Here is a 20,174-nt window from a genome sequence, read left to right as displayed (position 1 = left end):
TACTGCTGTGCCGGGTATATGAGACACCCTGGCACAGAGCTTGAAGGGTTACAGTTAGCACTGGACTCGCTAAACTTGTAAAGTAGCAAAACATTGAGCTCCGTTCGAGCAAAAGAAAAATGAGAACCCAGAAATGCATAATAGCATCCCACTGATTTGTCAGTGGTTAGCTATACAGCTTCCAAGTATAGTGTACTTAATTTGAGTGGGGTGATTTCCCCACTGTGGAATTGTGCATTCTTGCATGTAAACAATTAATGGCCTAAAAGTCCCAGTTTTAATGGGAGTATGGTGACCATGTTAATTGTATAACGCTACAGTGCAAGAGGACATATGAAGTTGTGTTGGTACTGGACACTTGAGTTTGCACCAGTATGTAACATAAAGGAAGACTGTAGGGTGATGTAAGGTTTGAAATTTGAGGAAAGACTGGTTATAAATCAAAGCAGAAAAGGGTGACTGGGGGGAGCATTCAGAAAATGTGTAAGATTCAGGATGCAAATTCTTCTGGAGAATAACCACCACCATACAGAATATATTCATAAAAGTGCAGAAAGTATTCCAGGAACTAAGTCACGGGACTGGAGAAATATTTTAACAGTAGGGATGACTGCAAATAGGGATACAGAAAATAAACAAGGCAGCTGTAATTTAGTGGCAAAAACTGCCAAAGTAGTCAAGGTATTGGAAGAAAATTATAGGCGTGAAAGGTTTTGATTGGGGTGAGGCCAGGCAGATGTTTGAACTGCAGGTTAAAGATGACCTTCCCTACCAGGAACTGAAAACAGATAAGTAAGGAGAAATGCATAATGGAGTCCTGTGTGAAAGACCATCTCTGTTAGAGTTTAGTAGAGTGTAGAACAGAACCTGATAACATTGTATAACTATATGAATCAATCAGAGCAGGTTAGAAAAAATTGGGAAGAGTGTGTGGAAAATCCGTTTACAAAGAAACACTGGAAGGATATATGTGTGGCTCCCAAGTATGCAGCAAAGTCCAGAAGGCACTGGACTTTTGCTTGGACGTGTTTGCATAGGTATTTTATACCCCAAGCAGACTTCAAAGAATTTTTCCTCAGATGGCACAGCTTGGACGTGGGATGAGAAAGACAGAGGTAGTCGAGACCTTCCCCACAGAATATTCTGTCAGAAATATTGGGGGAGCAAATGGTTGTAACTAAGGAAATGATTCTTTGGAGCAGGCACACAGGATTCGAATTGCCTGGAACATAGTAAGGCCATATGAAGTTTATTGTTGTTGGTGGTGGTTAAAAAAAAAAACGGTTACTAGAAAATGGAAATCAAAATCTAAACCAACTCTAATTGAAATATTGTAATTTTTTTAGAGATAAACTAGAAGATGAATATTTAGGAAAGGGAATGAGCAAATTATATACAAATTGAATTTGTGGGAGCAGTACATGCAAAATAATCAGGAACTGGAGTTTAAGGGAGGACAGGAATTGATCTGGTCATGCATTGTTTAAGTGAATGACATTCCTTATAAAGAAAGAAAACTAATGTGTAATGCTTGATAAAATGTTAATATGGTTTTGTTAAGTGTGTGTGTGTGTGTGTGCAGTGTTTTGTGTAATAATTTAATAAAGGTGTTTTAAAAAAAAAAAAAAATTTGAGGAGACTGGAGGGAGATACACTGTGCAACTTGAAAGGAAGTTGAAGCTGCTTAGGATGCAGGAGAGTTACTGGAGTAAGTTAAGAAGCTCATAATGAGGGGTATAAAAGGATCTCAAGAAATTATTGAAGGAATAGAGTTGCAAGTACTTTGGCTGAAGGACCGTCATCTTCCAAGAAATGTGTACCCATAGTAAGGACTGAAGGAAATGTACAGTTGATATTCAGGGCAGGAAAAGGGAATTCTGTAAAAGTAATGGCAGACAACAGTATTGAAAGTTGATAGTTGACAGGGTTGTTCAGGGCATAGCCAGTGTGAAGGGGTGTCAATCCCATCTTAGAAGAGTGTGAAAGTCTGTTGGCTTGGTACAAATCAGATGGAGGTCCTGTGAATATCTTGATTTTTGAGAATGAGTATGCTGTGTTAAATTGTTAGGGGTTTGCAGTCTATATCTGAGCAAAATGATGCAAAGTATGGAGTCTGAAATCTAGCTTTGTTGGAGATGTCAACAGTGTAATTTCTCTTGTTTAAATTCCAAGTATAGCTTTTCCATGTGTGAAAACTTTTTTTCCCATTTCTTATGGCTGCGGAACGTGAATTTATAAGGTGTTGCATGTTTTATATAAACAGTTCCTACACAGTGGAAGAGAAACTATTGGCCTGTTTAGTTTTCATCATGCCTACGTGAATGCCTCCTTTAGATTATGTCCCCATCACCTATTCTAGTGGTCTTTTATGTTAACATTTTCCAAACCACTTATTCTGCTGCCTGTGTTGATTTTAATTTCTTGTCTAGTTTGCATTTCCTATTAATATGTAGATGTTCTTCGTGTTTCACTGTTGCAGTCATAACTGTAGGGTACTCCTGCCGGCAGGCAGCCCGAGGTCGGCCAGAATATCAAAGTCTGGGTTCGGCGTCTGCTGTTTCAGCTAGAACCCTGACATCAGAGCGCATGGGTATAAAGCCGACAGCCGACGCCATCTTCTCCAGTCTTTCTTGCCGTGCGGTGCAAAGCAGTTTGCTAGTTGTTGGTTGGCGTTTTCAAGACAACGTGGTGTGATTGTAGTCGGTCCGAAGTTTTCTACTTCTCTTTTCAAAGCTAAGTACCCCGTTGGGGAAACCTTTTTCTTGCTCCTCCGATGTCAGAAAAAGTTAATAATTGTGTATCGTGTGGAAAACAAATACCTCATAAAGATTTCCACTCTGTCTACCTTGCTTAGGCCCTGACCACGACATTTCTTGCTGTCGGTTCTGTGCCAGGTTTAATTCTCGCACTATTAAGCGTAGGTGCGATTGGGCCTTGAATTACTTCGGTAGACGATTTAATTATAGGATGTCGTCGGATACTTTACCGACTACCGAAATACAGAAGAAACGCAAAGACAAGGACAGGCCTCCGAGGTCCAAACAGGATACTTTGCAGCCGGAGCCAGCTTCGGGTTCGGCGGTAGTCAGTGAGGTGCTTTTGCAGCCCCTGTCGTCCGCCACTTCAGAACCGATGGCCGACACGGACTCACATGGAGAGCCATCTAGGCCTAGTAATTTGTCTGCTGCAGGACCTTCGGACGTCGCTCCTTCAGATGGGTCCGGAACCGCTGTGCAGGTACCGGCTTCTGAGGGGGTCTTCAGGCCTTCACACATTACTATTTCTGCAAAGACAAAGGCTAAGTCAAAGACTCCTGTTAAACCCAGACTTTCTGCTCAAGCTTCTTCGGATTCAGCTCCTAAGACTCAGAAGCAATTACTACGGATGGCTGAGGATTTATTAACTATGATTAGGGGCTCTCACCCTCCTCCTGAGAAGAGACCTAGACAGGACATCCCTTATGATTCCTCTGATCAGGCTTCTGTATCTTCCTCTGATCAGGATTACTCTTTTCCTCCTTATGAGGATTTGGATGCTGAGGATTCTGTTCCCTCTGCCTCCCCCCCCTGAAGATTTCTCTTTTGGGGAAACTTTGCATGAGATGAGGGAGCATTTTCATTGGGAAGGTCAGGATTATTCTGCTTCCAAAAAGAGACTTAGGGAATTTCTTCTTCTCCCTCAGCACAGGCCTTTGGCTATTCCTCCTGTACTTGACATTGTGGATGATGCCTTCTCTGAAGCTAACTTGAATCCCGATTCCATGCCGCCTGCTCCTTCTAAGCCTGATAGATTTTACAGGGTCCCTGAGTCCCATCAATTCTTATTTAAGGACAGGTGGGGCAAAAAGGTTTATACTTCTGCTACCCTTTCTATTAGAGCTTTAAATTGCCAGTTTCACATGTTTTAAGTATCAACAGTTTCTTTTATCTGTTTTAAAACAAAGGCTTTCTACCTTTCCTGCATGTGCTGAGGACAAGGAATTACAGGATGTGTTGCATGCAACTGAACAAGTTAGCAAACATAGTTTACATTGTGGTTTTGATGCCTTAGAGGCTTCTTGCAGGGCAGCTGCCTCTGGTACTGTTATCAGGAGACATGTTTGGCTTCGTGAGCAGAATTTGCCTGAACAAGTTAAGGCTAAATTGCTAGATGCTCCTGTTCAGCATGATGTCTTATTTGGATCTAAGGCTGAGGAAGTTAAGATGATGGAAGAAAAAGCCAAATCTATGCAGACTGTAAAAGATTTTTTGCAAGTGCAGCCTCCTAGATTTTCCAGAAATTGGCCCTCCAAAAATTGGTCTTTTCCCACTTTTGACAGGCCTCAAAGGAGAAGATATAGACGCTCCAGAGGTCGGACGCAGGCTCAGGCCTCTTGCAGATCTAGACAGTGGACTGCTTCTTCACCTAGAAGGGGAGAAGACAGACCTCAAACCCAAAGAAAGCATACCCAATGACTCCCTCTGTTGGGCTTCAGGTCCTCTTTTCCTGGATGCCCCTCTCGGAGGAAAACTTTCTCTTTTTTACCAAAATTGGACTCGCATTACCCAGGACAAATGGGTGTTAGACGTGATTTTGAAAGGCTACAGATTTCACTTTCACACTCTGCCAAGGCCTTCCGGCTGGCCAGATCTGCCAAAACATCAATGGACAGAGGCCTTAAATCAAGTGGACGCTTTATTGGCCTTAAGAGCCATAGAACCTGTTCCACCTCTAGAGGTGTTTTTACTCTAGACTTTTTCTGGTCCCAAGAAAACAAAACTCCTGGAGACCTATTTTGGACCTCTCAATATTAAACACCTTTTTGGAAATTCCAAAATTCAAGATGCGTACACTTCAACTTCTTCCAATGCTCTCACAAGATGCTTGGATGGTAACATTGGACTTAAAAGAGGCTTACTTACACGTCCCCATAAGGCAACATTGCAGAAAGTACCTCCGATTCAAGGCAGGCTTGAGACACTTCCAATTCTCTGTACTGCCATTTGGCTTATACTGCGCCCAGAGTTTTCACCAAATGCCTGGCTCCAGTAGTAGCTTACTGCAGACTTCAGGGGATTCAGATTTACCCCTATCTGGACGACTGTTTAATTCAGGCAGACAGCAAAGACCTTTTACTTCAACACCTGCATTTTGTTCAACGTCTTCTCCTACTACTGGGATTCTCAGTGAACACAAAAAAGTCACATTTGATTCCTTCTCAACGAATGACCTTCTTGGGAGCTCTTTTAGACACAAGTTTACAGATGGCCTTCTTCACTCCAGAAAAACAGTTACAGCTGGCTTCAATCTTCAAGACCTTGGCAACATTGACTCAGCTCACTGCAAGGAAATTCCTGCAGGCTTTGGGCTACATGGCCTCTTGCATACTGTTGATTCCAAATGCGAGGCTTCACATGAGGAAACTTCAATGGTACCTAAAGAGTGTATGGTCTCAGCATTGCCACAGTCTGGATACAATGATTCCACTGATTCCCTGCCTCCAGAAGGAATTCCTTTGGTGGTCCAGGGCGTGTGTTTTGAACGAAGGGAAGCCCTTTCATCTTCCTCAACCTACTCCGATCATAACCACGGACGCCTCGGATTATGCTTGGGGAGCTCATTTTCTAGACAAATGCCAACAGGGTTCTTGGACAAACAAACACCTTCTATGGCACATCAACTTAAAAGAAATGTTAGCAGTCCAAAATGCTCTTCTAGCCTTCCAGACTCTTTTGAAGCCAGGACCTCTGCTAATTCGAACAGACAATACCACAGTCATGTGGTACATAAACAAGCAAGGGGGCTCTCACTCTTACCCCCTTTGCAGACTAGCCATGACTTTATGGGACACAGCCCTAAATTTGAATCTGGATCTTCAGGCACAGTTCATTCCAGGAAATCTGAATATCTTAGCAGACAGCCTAAGCAGAAACTTTTTGGACCCTCACGAGTGAATGTTGGACCCCAGCTTATTCAGCAAGATAACTGCAGTTTGGGGCTGTCCTCAGATAGATCTGTTTGCATCCCATCTCAACCATCAGTTGCCTCTCTTGCACCAGGTCCTTCCACAAGACAGCTTGGAAAGTGGATGCCCTGTCCTTCAGCTGGAGTAATCTTTCGGGATATGCCTTCCCTCCTCTTCCTCTTCTGCCTCTGGTATTGCTAAAGATAAAGCTGGACAAACCCAAACTGATCATTTTGATAACTCCAAATTGGCCTCGCCAGTTTTGGTACCCTACTCTACTGCATCTTTGCCAGGAACCTCCTTGGAGTCTTCCTCTGACCCATTCTTTACTGTCCCAGCATCAGGGTCAGGTATTTCACTCTCATATCAAGACTCTCTGCCTGGCAGCTTGGCTCATCAAAGGCACTTGATTCCTTCTTCTCTTCCTAAACAAGTTTTGGATATTCTTTTGGAAGCTAGGCATCCTAGTACAAGGAAATATTATGCTTCTAAATGGAAAATATTTTGTATTTGGATGCAGGATCGTGACTCTGATCCTTTAACACCTGATATTCCATCTATTTTACTTTATCTCTCAGACCTTTTGAGTAAAGGTCTTTCCTTTTCTTCCATCAAAATTCATGCTTCTGCTATTTCGGCTCATTTCAATTGTGATCCTCCCATTTTTTCCCACCAGCTGGTTAGACGATTTCTGAGAGGAGCTAAGAATTTAAGACCTCCTAGATCTCCTCCTGTTCCTCCTTGGGATCTCAACTGTGTCTTGGAAAAGCTTACTTTGCCTCCCTTTGAGCCTGCTGCCTCTGCGGATATTAAGTTCTTATCCTGGAAGACAGCTATCTTGTTGGCCTTGACTTCTGCCAGAAAGGTGTCTGAGTTACAAGCCCTCATGGCCGTGGAACCATACCTCATCTTCCATCAGGACAGAGTTTCCTTGAGGACCAGTCCTACTTTTATGCCTAAGGTAGTCTCTAGAGTGGCTCTAAATCAGACTATTCACCTTCCTGCCTTTTTTCCAAAACCCCAAAATAAGGGGGAAAGGATTTTGCATTCATTGGACGTACACAGGCAACTACGTTTTTACCTGGACAAAACTAAAAGTTTCAGAAAATCAGATCAATTGCTTATCTCATTTGCTTCCAGTTCTCTAGGTAAAGCTATTTCTAAGTAAACTATTTCCAAATGGATTGCTCATGGAATAAGATATTGTTACTCTCTTTATGGAAAACAGATTCCAGGTACCGTCAGGACTCATTCTACTAGAGCAGCTGCCACTTCAGCAGCCTTTCTCAGAGGAGTCCCAACCAAGGACATTCTGGAGGCTGCCACTTGGAGTTCGGTGCATACTTTTTCCAAGCACTATAACCTCCCTTTGTACTCTAAGTCTAGGGCAGGCTTTGCCTCTGCTGTCTTGCAGGGTCTTTTAGCCGCTCCTTCTTCATAACCCCCTCCCTTGTTCTCAGCTTTGGGATTCTACCCTACAGTTATGACTGCAACAGTGAAACACGAAGAACATAGTACAGTTGTGTATACATACCATAAATGTAGATGTTCGAGTGTCTTCACTGTTGCAGTCGGTGTTTCCCTCCCTCCAGACCCCTCTTGCTTTTCTTTACTTACTGTGTTTCCTTTTCCACTACCTTTCTGGTGTATTTGTGTTTCCCTAGGGACACCTTTTGGTTTTATGGGGGCTTCTGACATCAGGGGCAAGAAAGGCTGGAGAAGATGGCGTCTGCTGTCGGCTTTATACCCATGCGCTCTGACGTCAGGGTTCTAGCTGAAACAGTCGACGCCGGACCCAGACTTTGATATTCTGGCCGACCTCGGGCTGCCTGCCGGCAGGAGTACCCTACAGTTATGACTGCAACAGTGAAGACACTCGAACATCTACATTTATGGTAGGTATACACAACTGTACTTTTTGCCACCTTTTTGTCATGTGGTTTCAAGAAAAACAACGTGTTTTATATACTTCCATGTTCTGAATCCTATGTTTTTCCTGCAGGACCATTTTCTTTGGGCTTTCCCCAAATCCCTTCTTAATTTTACATCAGCTGTTTAACAGGTTATCAGCTATGACTTAAAAGTATGCATTCCCAGCTTTCTGGTTTGCCTGAAATTGAGGTGTTTGATAGCAGTATTCTGCTCCACGTTTTTTTTTTCCTTTTGCAATACATTCTTGACTTTATTTGCATTTCAGTGCCCAATACTTTTGTGAATAGTTGAACGTCCCACAAGGTACAAATCTAAGAAAGGTGTTTTTCAAGATTTGTTTGTTTCTTTCAGGTTGGAGATGCAATGAGACACATGCAGGAGCGAAAAAATATTGGAAAAGTGATTTTGGTGCCCGAGGGAAAGAAAGAAGAAAAGAAGGAAGAAGATATAGAAGAGAGGGAAGAAAAGAAGGAAGAGAAGTGAAAATTTTCTTAAAATTCAAGCGAACAGCAAGCTACCAGTTTGAGTTTACATAATTTACTAACCTGTTCAGGACCTGGAAATGGACAGAATGCAGTTTATTGATTTGTGTGTCTTTTTTTTTTTTTTTCAGAAGTCTGAACCTAAGCCAAAATGTTCAGTTTACAAAAAGAATGAAATGCCACTGCCGTTGCCTGTCTAAAATGCTAGGCAGAATACTTTGACAAACTCATGAATGACCAAACCTTAGAAACCTACCAGCACGGTTTACATTTAAATGCTGATTAAGGAATTGTTAGACTTGCTCTTTCCTTTCTTTTCTGTTTATTTCTGGCCAGCATGACAGTATGTGAAGTGCACGAAGTTCTGTGCTGCATCACACACACTCTTGTGGTGTGTCTAAATTTAGATTGTTTTGCTCCCTTTTGTTAATTTGTGGAGTTCGGTAGCAAAAAAAAATCCTGTTTTCTCTCCATTGTTTAGTACTCCATCAGAACAGAATGCTGCTGCTTCCTCAGTAGTGAGGGTGGTATCTCAGCAACTTTGACATTCAACATTTCACAGACAACTGAATAATTTTTCAAATTGTTACAAAGGCCTGCATATTACAAAGAGTAAATATGGTGGACAGTAGGTAAACTATTTTAATGTTAGTTTAACTGTGTGGGCATATCTTTGCGTTTTCAAATGAAAATGCTTCTTTGCAGGGTTTGCTGCATTTACCTTTTTAAAGCTCCTTGTATTGTGATCAGTAGAATGATGTACCAAAAGCTGTTGCATGCTTTTGAAGTATTGTTGTCAGTGTTTCGTTTGACTGCATGTTAACCAATTTTCCATCTGCCACTGCTTAGTACATAAGCAATATTCTTTGCTGAAATTGGTGTGGGAGCTAATGGATAGGACTTCAGCAGATTGTGTAGCTTTTGCTGTGTTGATCAAGCAGGTTGTTATGTAGCTTTGTTGTGGAGTGTGGCATTTAGCTGGATGAAGTTTAGTAAAGGATTAAAGTGCTGCATCTGCATGAGTGTGAAAGACCTTATTGGTTTGATGTATTCATGTGAATGGAGTTGTCATTGTCAGCTGTGCATTGATTCATTTTGTAGAATTAAAGCACACACGGGCTGAATTTTGACCTCTGTTTGTCTTTGGCAATAGATGTGGGTGATGGGCACTTGCCTATTACATGATGATGCTTATTTAACATAGGATTCTTGTAATGCTCTGTTAGCACCAAAAACTGAGTGCATGGACAAACCCTATTTACTTTTGTATACCTTTACAGTTTTGTGTGGTTAGTATTGCCTTGGCACTTAACTGGCACAGCACATTTAGTACCAGTCAAAGGTATGAGCAAGTATTTTGTAGGGAGTGAATTAGACCTCTAAAAAGTTTTGGCCAGATCTGTCCCACCAAGAATCCAATGTTCTTACTCTGTTGTAAATTTAAGTATTTAGGGAGATGAAGAAATTGCTGCACAGAATTATCGAGCATACATAATAAACTTGTACCATACTTTCAAAGCATTTTTAAGCTGCTAAAAATTGCATTTTCTTATTGCTAGTTTCAGTCTTTTAACTGTCTGCCTACTGTGAACTAAGAACAGCCCTTTACAAGCATGCAGCCTTTTGAATGTGATCCCACATACATTGTTCTAGTCATTCTATTAAGTGGCCACTTCAGCGTTTCAACATAATCACTTCTTAAAATTGCTTGCATTGTCTATTCAACACATTTGCACTGTGGAGCTCAAACCTTTAGGGCTTGTTACCATGAAATTTAATTTGCACAGTCTATAATGGGCTGCCTTTTTTTTATTGCACTCTTCAGCTTTCATAGTTGTGCCAATGTTCACTTTCAGAATGGTAGTGCCAAGATTTTAGTAAACGTTGTGATGCATGGTGGTGACCAAGGAAGGCTGTAATCTCTTGGTTGCTCTTCCTTGTATAGCTTTTTTTAAACTTCTTTGCAGTGCCGTTTTTCCGTGCAGCTCTTGCCTTCAGCTCCACCATTACTATTACTAAACATACGTATGCAATATTCATTGTGTAACTGGCACTTCATGTGGAAATGACAATGCGTACTACTTTGAAGGGAGTGTATTACGGAGATGTCACTTTTCCCAGCATTTGTTAACAAAAACATTCTGCTAATTATGATGCAACTAGCATACACTGTCCATGTGTACTGTTTATTGCTTTACTTTATAAAGCTCAAGTCATCTGCACTATTGAAATATAAGCTTTGCAAGTAATAGTTGACTGTAACAAGAGGTAGAAGTGTATTTTTACAGGTGTTTTAAATATTCTGTTTTATAAAATCTGCTGCTTTAGCTTAAGTTGTTTCTGTATAACAGTTTGGCTGAACCTTTCTTTAAAGGATATATACATGACCTGTAGCTGTTACAGCTTGAAAGGCTGTGGAAAAATATTTTCCAGTTTAGTGTTAATGTCTCTATGGTAAGTTAGTATTCTTCCAGATGGATCTGTTAAATACTGGTACTGTAGTACAGCTTTTATTTTGGACATGTGATAGGAATAGTGTAGGCTATTAAAATTTGAAGCGTTTGTTTTGACATGTTTTGCAATTGTACTACAGTATTAATACTGCCTTAGCTGTGGTCTGAACTGTAGTTTGAAAAGGATTTGTTTTTTTCAGTCTTTACCAGTATTGCATTTTAAAGAAGTCACTTTATTGTGCTTGGTTAAGGTCAGTTTAATTTTTTTGTGTGTGCAGCGTAGTATGGATTTCTAGTTTACCACTTGTCCAAACATTGTTGTTCTCTCTCCCTCAACCACCATCATCAGTATAAAATATAAGATTTCTGTTACATCATTTGAGGATGTGAAGAAATGATAGTTACTTGTGAAAGTTATCTCTGCATCTAAGAAGCATGAAGACAGCCATCCCCAACTGCCAAAATGTAATTTGCTTCCCAGGTAACTTAGGCTTGCTGCTCCAGGCATTAAATAACTTGGCAGTTTATATTGCTCACATGTCTTGAGCAGTGTTTTGGGGCGTAAACTGATGTAATTGAGAGAAGGCTGACTGAATGTGCGTTAGTTGCAGGCTGTTGGTTATGCATGAAGGAAAAAAAAAATTCTGCCACTGCATTCGTTTGCTAAAAACAAATGTGCACCATTCTGTCTGGCATTACCCCCCCAAGTCTATTGTCTTTGTACTTTAGAGTAGAATTTTCCAATCTATAGAATCACTTTGAAGAGGAAAAACTTCACATATAAATCTAGAAAAGTGCTATTTTGGATTTTACTGTTTGTGTGGAGTTCAGCCAAGCCAGCCATAAATGTTAATGTGTTCTTGTCTGATTTTTAATGGGTGGTGTTGACCTTCCCCTCCTTTCTGAGATATTTAAACTAGTGCTTGCAGTTTAAAAAGTATGTATGGAAAAATGGCTGAAAAATTCCTCCAGACAAAATGTTGCATTACAAAACTGCATCATACTGTTAGTGCCTTCAAAGCCAGCTGGGAATGTTCATACCTATGACTGCCACTGCAGCCTACTTAAGATTATTTGGTGCCAAAAGACAGAAAGTTTAACAGTTGTGCATTCACAGTGTTGTGTAACCTGTTAGCTGTAGCTTTTAATAGGAATATACCACTCTACATTCCACTAAAGTGGTTAGTGACTAGGTGTTCAGTATAGTTATCATTGGCTTTCAACATCCAAATTTGTATCACAGAAACACCTCTGTTAGCTGCCTAAGATGTGTTCAACTAATTAATATTTGCACAATGGTTATGAATGTTGCATGTTTTCCTTGGTAGTCTACAAGGATGTGATTTGTAGTACTTGCAGGTTGAAAAGGCCTTAAAATATTATGGGGGTGTAGGTTCAAACTGGAGATCTCTTTTGTTTTTATTTACCTCTTTTTGCAGGAAATATGCAAGTTTACCTGTAAAACATCAGGCAGTGGGAGAACCAAGTTGTACGTATCCATTTCTCTCCTTTTGGGAACCAGTTATCAACAGATGTCACTGAAGCATATGTAGGTGATGAGCCACGTGGAAGAGATTGAGATGCTGAGGTGATAGTTCAGCATGAGGTCATTTTTACTGGGTTCCACAGATGTGCACGTGCACAGAAATGTGCATTTGGATGTTGTATTGAAGGATGCTGCCTTGCTTCGTAGATCCATATCTCTAGAATTGTAAGCAAGACTAAGGCACTTAACAGAATGGTGTTGGTTAGTCTGCATGATTCTACACACGTTTCCAAGGACCAGAAAAATGGGATGATGGGGAGTTTATCTTAACTCATTATGTAAAACTATATCCAATAGGTGGTGAAAAAAGAATATTTGTCAGCTCATGTCATGGGACCAAAGTAGTAGAACATTCCTGGGCTGAAAATATAATGTTGACTTTTTATTTTGCCACATCATGCTGTTAGTTTGAAAATGTGTGACTTTGAATTTGATTTTGAAACCACTAAGCATAAAAAAATTAAAACTGAATGTCTGGAGAATGGCTAATTTGAACATAAAATGTTTTTCTGCTTGTCACTTAACACAATGCACATTGGTGCCTAGTGTAGGCTTACCAGCAAGTAATGTAATCCACATTTATTCTTAACTTGACCAGTGAGAGAGTAATTTGGCTGAACTAAACAGCATCAGAGCATATGTAGCAGTGTAACAATCTGCTGGTCCCAAAAAGCTCTGTAGTGCTTGATGTCAGTTTGCCTGCATCTCTAAAAAAAAAAATATCAGATTGTCAAGTAAGTAACTAAACTGGAAAATTGTTACTTTAATTCAGTTTGCACTGAAAATGCTGTGAATTAATCTAGAAAGTTAAATTTTGCACTTTAGGTTAAGAGGTTGGTTTTAAATACCCAGTCAGTGCAGCAGATTTCTCAGCCCGTTAGTGTAACTTTGGTCACCTGCTTGACCCTTCTCAAGCAAAATAGATATACATTTCTAGTAGTTCTGCTGTTAATGATGACATTTGCAGTGTCATCTTGAATACATCTGATGATACTAATTGTGGGACTGTTTTAAAACCATAGTTTGAGAATGTTTGCCATTTGTAATTTTGCACAGTTTCCTAAAGAAACTAGCACAGCCTACTAAGCAGCCTAGAAAACATTACAAAAGCAAGTGATCTGGCTCACCAAAGCACCAGAGCTGCATTTTGTTCTTCCAAAGTAAGCTGCTTTAGACTACAAACTTTAGGAGACTGAATTTGAATTTGGTTATTACAAAGGATAGGTAATCCCACTGCTTTAGACTACAAACTTTAGGAGACTGAATTTGAATTTGGTTATTGCAAAGGATAGGTAATCCCACTGCTATCAGCTGTGTTATGCTGACAACTCACCCACAGTGGCACACTTGAAGTGGAGTTTGTGACAAAGGCATACCAGCAAACTGCCAAACCGAATTGAGTGGTAACCTGCAGCAGTACAGTGATTACAGTTCACATTTCACTGTATTGAGTGTAGATGGTATAAAATATGCAAGTAAATCTTCTACAAGGCTACAGTTGCTGTTTCATTTTTGCCCACTGGACTTGTTCATTTTCAGCAATGGGCATTTTTAAGCATTTCCTGCTGCCAGTGTGAGATTTACTGAATAACTGATTTCTTTTTATTCTACATGTATGTCCTTTGTATAGAATGAACTTTTTTCTTTAACTGCAACATATGAGCTGGGTCAGTTGATGCTGTCATTTTACAGGTCAGATGTTTTGAAACTGTCCTTTGTGTTAATGAAAGTGCTTTTTTGTGCGTGTAACCAAGTTGAACAAAGTGCATTTGTGCCAATGCAGTTTACATGGACTAGAAGGCGTTAGTGCTTTTATGCCTAATGTTACCATATGCCTTATGTGTTTCTGAAGTTAATAAAAGCATAACCAGAATGAGTTGTGGATTCTTTTTAATCATGATCACTAGATGATAGCATCACACTTGGCTTGTCCGAGTGTTTTGAAATTCACTAGTAGTAGTAATTTAGAAAGTATGGGGGGACGGGACTTCACACTGTTGCCTTTTATTTAACTAAACTGTGTTATACTGTTAGTGCTTTCAAAGACCGCTGATAATTTACGTAATCATAACTGTCATTGCAGTCTAACTCGTTCACTCCACTGGAGCTCGGGAAGTTTGCACTGTAAGTTCCAATGGGAAGAACCTACGCCTTTTGACAGAATCAATTTAAGTCCTCACATATCAAACAAATGTTCATATCGCTAAAACCATAGGGGTTATGAAAGAAGTGTAAGTGGTAAACCCATCAGCACAAACTATTTTTATAGTGGTAGTATTTAGGTGTAGGTCTTAACCTGAAGTTTATAAGTCACAGTAAACACAGTAACTATTATGTTTGTAATATTTTCTAAACAACTTAATAGCTCAGCAACCACTCAAGTTGTACTGTCAGCAATATTTTATTCATCTAGTTGAGATCTTTCATATGACAACTAAGTAGTTCTGGCTGTTTCTTGTTTGTTGAGATATTTAGAAAAATGTGAACATATCTATATAAGTTAATATCATAAAAACAACAGTATCTCTAGCTGCACTAGACAGAGGTCAAATATTAATGCAGTTGAGTTTTCCATTGTGTAAGCTTTAAGATGAAATCTTTCAAACCTTGGCACATGGAGGTGTCGGTAGAGGTTGACTCCAGATGCACCTGGAGGCATCACTCTTAATGAGTTAAGATGTCTATTTGGTTGGTGCCATAAGAGAGAGAAATCTCTATAGCAGTTGTGCACATACAGTGTTATGTAACTGATAACTGCAGCTTTTAATAGCAATAAACCACTGTTTTAAAGTAGTATTGTTTATGAATTAAAAAGTGCTTTGTATGTATATGCTTCTCTGAACCTTCATCAGTTAAAGTAGTGGTTATGGAAAATTCATTGATCAGGGACCTTAAACCCCAATTTTGCAAAGTGTTACTTTTGTGCTCAGAGCTGAACATCTGTGCTCATTTGGGAAGTTTGCAGGTTTAAATGATATCCATTGTGCTGTAGCTTCTTTTTTGTGCTGTTCATCATGTAATGCAGCCATTATTGCTTTAGAAGTTTTGAATTGTAAAGATGTATGTATTTCTGTTTAATTGTTATGGTAAGCAAGTCTCATATCTTGAGTTATTCCTTTGTATAGGCATCTATGTACAAAAAGGAATGAAAGATATTTTTGTGGGGGCATTCTGCACTGGCAGGTCATTTGGTTTGATCATTATATGCCTTGCCATATGCTTCTTAAATTTTTAATTACTGTGGTCAGGACAATGCACACTATTTGGTCTTGGTAGTAAAGGGTGTGCATGCCCAACAGTCCTCCACTTTAGTGTGTTTATGTTGCTTGGGTCTAATGTGCTTCTTTGCAAACTTCCTGCTTTTTGTTACGGTAGAGGCATAGACCAATCCCAGGTGTACTTGCAGTCATCAGATAAGTTAGGGCAATCGGACATTCTGCAGTTTTTCTTGGGACTGAAGCAAGGTGTTGCTGGTTATTGCTGCTGTCTAAGTTTTTACCTTGCTATGGTCAGCATCAGCCGGAGAAGTTTAAAACTGTTATTGCTTAACAGTGGATGGATCAGTTAGGCTTTGTAGTAAGAGCACATGCAGGAGCAAAAGCCATTGTAGGCAAGGGGCAGTCATAATTCAAGTCCAGGCCTTGTTGCCTCACCCATAGTGTGCTTATCCTTTTCCAGTAGATTGGTCATCTAGAGAGATTGACATTTGTTTATTGCTTGGGCAGGTGTAAGGTAGGGAGATATCCTTCTCAACACTATTCAGAGAGACCCGAGATGTGACAGTTGCATCCTGTTCTTCACTGTGGCACACAGATGCCTGGAAAATGTGTTGAGAGTTAACAGGAGTCCTTGATGGTGTTCTTTGATGGAGAAAGAATTCCTTTGTTTCCCTCTAATAGTTAGCTGCTTGCCATTGAGAGTATACTTGTCCTTATGGACCATCCTGAGCAAGTGTCATTGAGCTCTCATCTCTCTCTCCTATTTTTCACTAGTCCGGTCAGCAGTATGAATTGATGTATGTAGTGTAAGTAAGTTATGTAAGAGCACAGTACAGCAGTTAAGGTACAAGGCCTCTGTACATGAGACTGGTTGGATGCCTTCTCCATCCAAGTTTTCTGAAGAGCCTTACTTTTGAAGTACTAAGCGTCACATGATCATCTCCCTTACTGGAGCCTGGATTTAGGAATTCAGTTCAATTTTTAATGTTTGGCAGCACCCTTCTTTGGGGCTCTGCAGCTCCAGTAAACGAAACAGGGCCCCTACTTAAGTGGTTTTCTGTACTGACATTAAATCTCAGAAGACTGTTCTAATCTTGCCAACAATTAACCACTCCTTGTGTGTCCAAGGTTGTGTACAGGTTTGGTAAAACAGTATATACTTATGGCCTTTTGAAGGGAAGACAAAAGCACAGTTTGTGGCCCAATAGTTTTCTTTTGTCAAGACAAATTTGCCATGTCTTTCTGAATCTGATAAGTAAATAGTTGTACAAAAAAATCTTAAATCTGATGTCTTTCATTCCTCCTCACAAATGGGTTACGGATCTAGGGGTTACAGATCTATCCTGTGAGCGGACTCTGCCACTTTTCTTCAAACTAGGATCCAGGTCTCAAGCTCCTCCCACTACCCCTTATGCCCTGCACGCGAACCAATTTCCCCAAATCTCGTTTGCCACCAGCAGAATCAGACTTGGTCATCAGTCTCAAGTGTTTTTGGATAGTTTTCCTAGTTATGTGTCTTTACAGGTAAGTGTTCTTTCTTTATTTGCTCGTTAAGTCCTCCCCTATCCCTTTGAATGTGCCTGGAGTTTTTCCTATTACCCTTCTTTTATCTGAAGTTTTTTTCCTGTGCTTTGGGCAGCCATTTCTTCCGTTAAGCTCCCCTTCTACTACTTTCTCTACCGGGGGTGGGGGGGGACACTCCCTTTTTAGTGTTTTTTTCTGTCAGTTTTTCTCAGGTTTTCTGTGCGTGTAGTTGTTTTCTTTGGCTGACAAACCTAGTTTTAAATAGTGCTCTGAATGGGGAAGCAAGTTCCCGCATTCCGATGCACACTCGCGTGTCTACTGCTTGGTTGCAGAGCATCTGCAGCCAGCCTTCTCTATTTGTGAAAGCTTTAATCCTGGAGCTATAGTCAACCTCAGAAACAAGCTGATTTTGAAGAGCCTTTTGCCTGCTTCCACTCCAGGACCTCAAACCCCCTTTAAGAGCCATGCAGGAGCCTCCGACTCGAAGAAGTGCCCTCAGAAGTCTTGAAGGGTGTCTTCAGAGCTACCTGCTAAGGTTGGGAGGCTCTCTGATTCAACTTCCTCTTATCAAAGGCCTACTTTGGCTCCAGCAGATCCGAAGCTTCGGATCTGTGGTGATCACCAGTTCTAACTGATACTGCCAACCCCTCCTGTTCGGATCCTAAGACTATGGATCCTACAGCGAGGGGTGCTACACGGATGTTGGGTACAAGTCAGCTCCGCTCCCTGGTCTACAGCAGACTCCCTTCAGACACTCCCGATCCTGCTGTGTGGCTTCCTCTAGGTCTTCTAGCTGTCTTTCAGAGGCCGAGGTAGACAGAATGATCATCAAGATCAAGACTCTGATCCAGCTGTGGGTATCCATGGGTTCTGCGAGCCTCTCCCTTCAAGTCCAGTTTCCTTCTCTGATCTGTCCTTCAGCTTCAGAGTCACAGGGTTATAACCAGTCAAGGAATCTGGGGTAGAGTGTATGCAGCCTGAATTCCTCCACTCCGACTATTGCTTTGACTTTGTCATTTCTGTTGTCAGATTGTAGCAAGCCTCAGATCCGAGAGGTCCTCTTTGGGCCCAGGGAAGGGGATCAGTTCCTACTTTGTCAGAGCCCTTTCTTACCCTTGGTGCTTCAGCACTGGACAGTTCGGGTATGATTCTGCCAGGGACCCAGGGCTTGGGGATCCCAGCCCTCTGTTCCTCAGTAGCCTGTACTCTGGTAGAGTTGGGGAGGGATATTCCAGGTCCTTCAGCATTCCTAGTGGTAGAAAGGGCTTTCTCTACCCACAGGGATTCGGTCCCTGAGACCTGAGCCTCTCATTCCTTTCTCGAGTCAGCCCATGCAGACTGGTCTCCAAATACTTCTCCCAGAGGGAGCCCCTCCTCTTCCGAGACTTCCCCTGAGCATCCCACAGAGGAGATCCCTCATAACAGGATGTGCAAAAGGAGGCACACTGATTCACCCTCAGAGTCCATTACCAAGGACATGGACTTTGAAGGGGAGGGATCCCACAGATCACCACTAGAAGATGTCTCCTTTGGAGATTTTTTAGAGGTTCTGTGGCAAGAGAAGTAAAGTCAGCCCAATCTACATCTTGGGTGGTTCGCCGGTGGACATGTTAGTGGATTTGGTGTCCACCCAGGCCTAGAAGGAGCCTGACTCTGTTGAACCAATCCCCAAGCGTCCCGACAGATTTTTGCCCCCCCCCCAAGACCGACCTCATTGGAGTAAAGGTATTCCAGTGGATGCCATGGCTGTGGCAGCAGCCAACAAAAAGGAGCTAGCAGAGCTCCACTGTCCATCTGCCACCTTCTCACTGACGCACTTTACCCACTTACAGAGGAACCTCATGAAAGAGCTTTCAGATGCTCTGGCAGAGACCATGTTGCTCCCTGACTGGCTACTCTTTCGTCCTTGTCCAGCTCATCCTTGAGGCTAATTTCCCATTCCATGGAAAGTTCATAGATTAGTACTAAGCTAACTGCCCTGGAGAGCCATTTTAAGCCTAGCCAATTATCCCTTGAGACTCAAACCCCGCACCTTGTTTGTAAGGCAGACACCTTAACCATTAGGCCACACTCTCAGGCAGCCAGTTCAGCCATTGCTATTTGGAGAAGTGCCTGGATGAGGTTTATTGATTTTGCGGAGCCCTTTAAGGCATCCTTTAATGCCCCCTTCGATGGATCCTCACTCTTCGTTCCATCTGTCAGAGACCCTAACCCACAGTGGACAAGAGGGGGGAAGATCTTGTCTGACGTCTGGGTTAAGTTCTCCACTCCACAGCGCACCTTCTATTGAAATCGGCACAGTGGAAGGAAAACTTGGTTCCGTAAATCAGAGGTCTTCCCAAGATCAACGTGGGGATTCTTCTAGGGGCAGAGGAGGATGTTTCAGTGGGAGATGCAGCCCCCCCCCAAGGCAGAGGGGGTCCACAGAATCAGGCCTTCAGGGAATCTTTCCGTGATGGGCTCTTGCTCCTGAAGCGCTGTCAGGATGCTCATCTCTGGAGGCAGTCTGGGGGGTCTGTTTTGTCTACACCCTACTGCCTGGACTAATATAACGTAAAACAAGTGGGTGCTAGAGAATTATATTCAAAGGCTACACTATCCCTTTTCAAAGTATTTCTCCAGAGAGGTCAAAGACTCCTGGATGTTCCACCCAGTCAGAGAAGTGTACTGTAGCAGTAATTCTAAGCCTACTGCAAGTCATCCAAAAGGTCCCTATCGCAAAAAGAGGATTTGGAAATTACTCTTGCTTTTTTTACTGCCAAAGAAAACTGGGACCTGTGATCCATACTGGATCTAAGCAAGTTAAAGTTGCTCATAAAGAAAGCAAAGTTCTGAATGGTGACAATTTGGTCTGTTCTTCCGCTGATTCCAAAGGATGAGTGGATGTGCTCTGTGGACTTAAAGGATGCGTACTATCACATCAAAATAGGCACTCCAGGAGTCCCTAGGCTTCCAGCTGGGAGCCAGTCATTTTTCAGTTCAGGGCTCCACCCTCTGTACTCTTCATAACCCCCAGGATGTTTACCAAATGCATGGCAGTAGTTGCAGCTCACCACAGACTGCAGGGATTCTGGG

General features: G+C 41.6%; 1 protein-coding gene across 1 annotated transcript in view; it reads left to right on the top strand.

Annotated features, from left to right (window-relative positions):
* VAT1 (vesicle amine transport 1) overlaps positions 1–14,230 on the top strand; it is a 441,315-nt gene extending 427,085 nt beyond the window's left edge. Inside the window, exon 6 of the mRNA XM_044054658.1 lies at positions 8,228–14,230. Coding sequence (XP_043910593.1) covers positions 8,228–8,359 — 132 coding nt within the window. The 3' untranslated portion in view covers positions 8,360–14,230. The remainder of the gene's footprint in view (positions 1–8,227) is intronic.
* The last annotated feature ends 5,944 nt before the right edge of the window (positions 14,231–20,174 follow it).

Source organism: Protopterus annectens, chromosome 13.part0, assembly GCF_019279795.1.
Source record: "Protopterus annectens isolate FY-2018-M chromosome 13.part0, PAN1.0, whole genome shotgun sequence".
Lineage (NCBI taxonomy): Eukaryota > Metazoa > Chordata > Ceratodontiformes > Protopteridae > Protopterus > Protopterus annectens.
The sequence above is the reverse complement of the archived record's forward strand: the minus strand, read 5'-3'. Positions and strand labels throughout refer to the sequence as shown.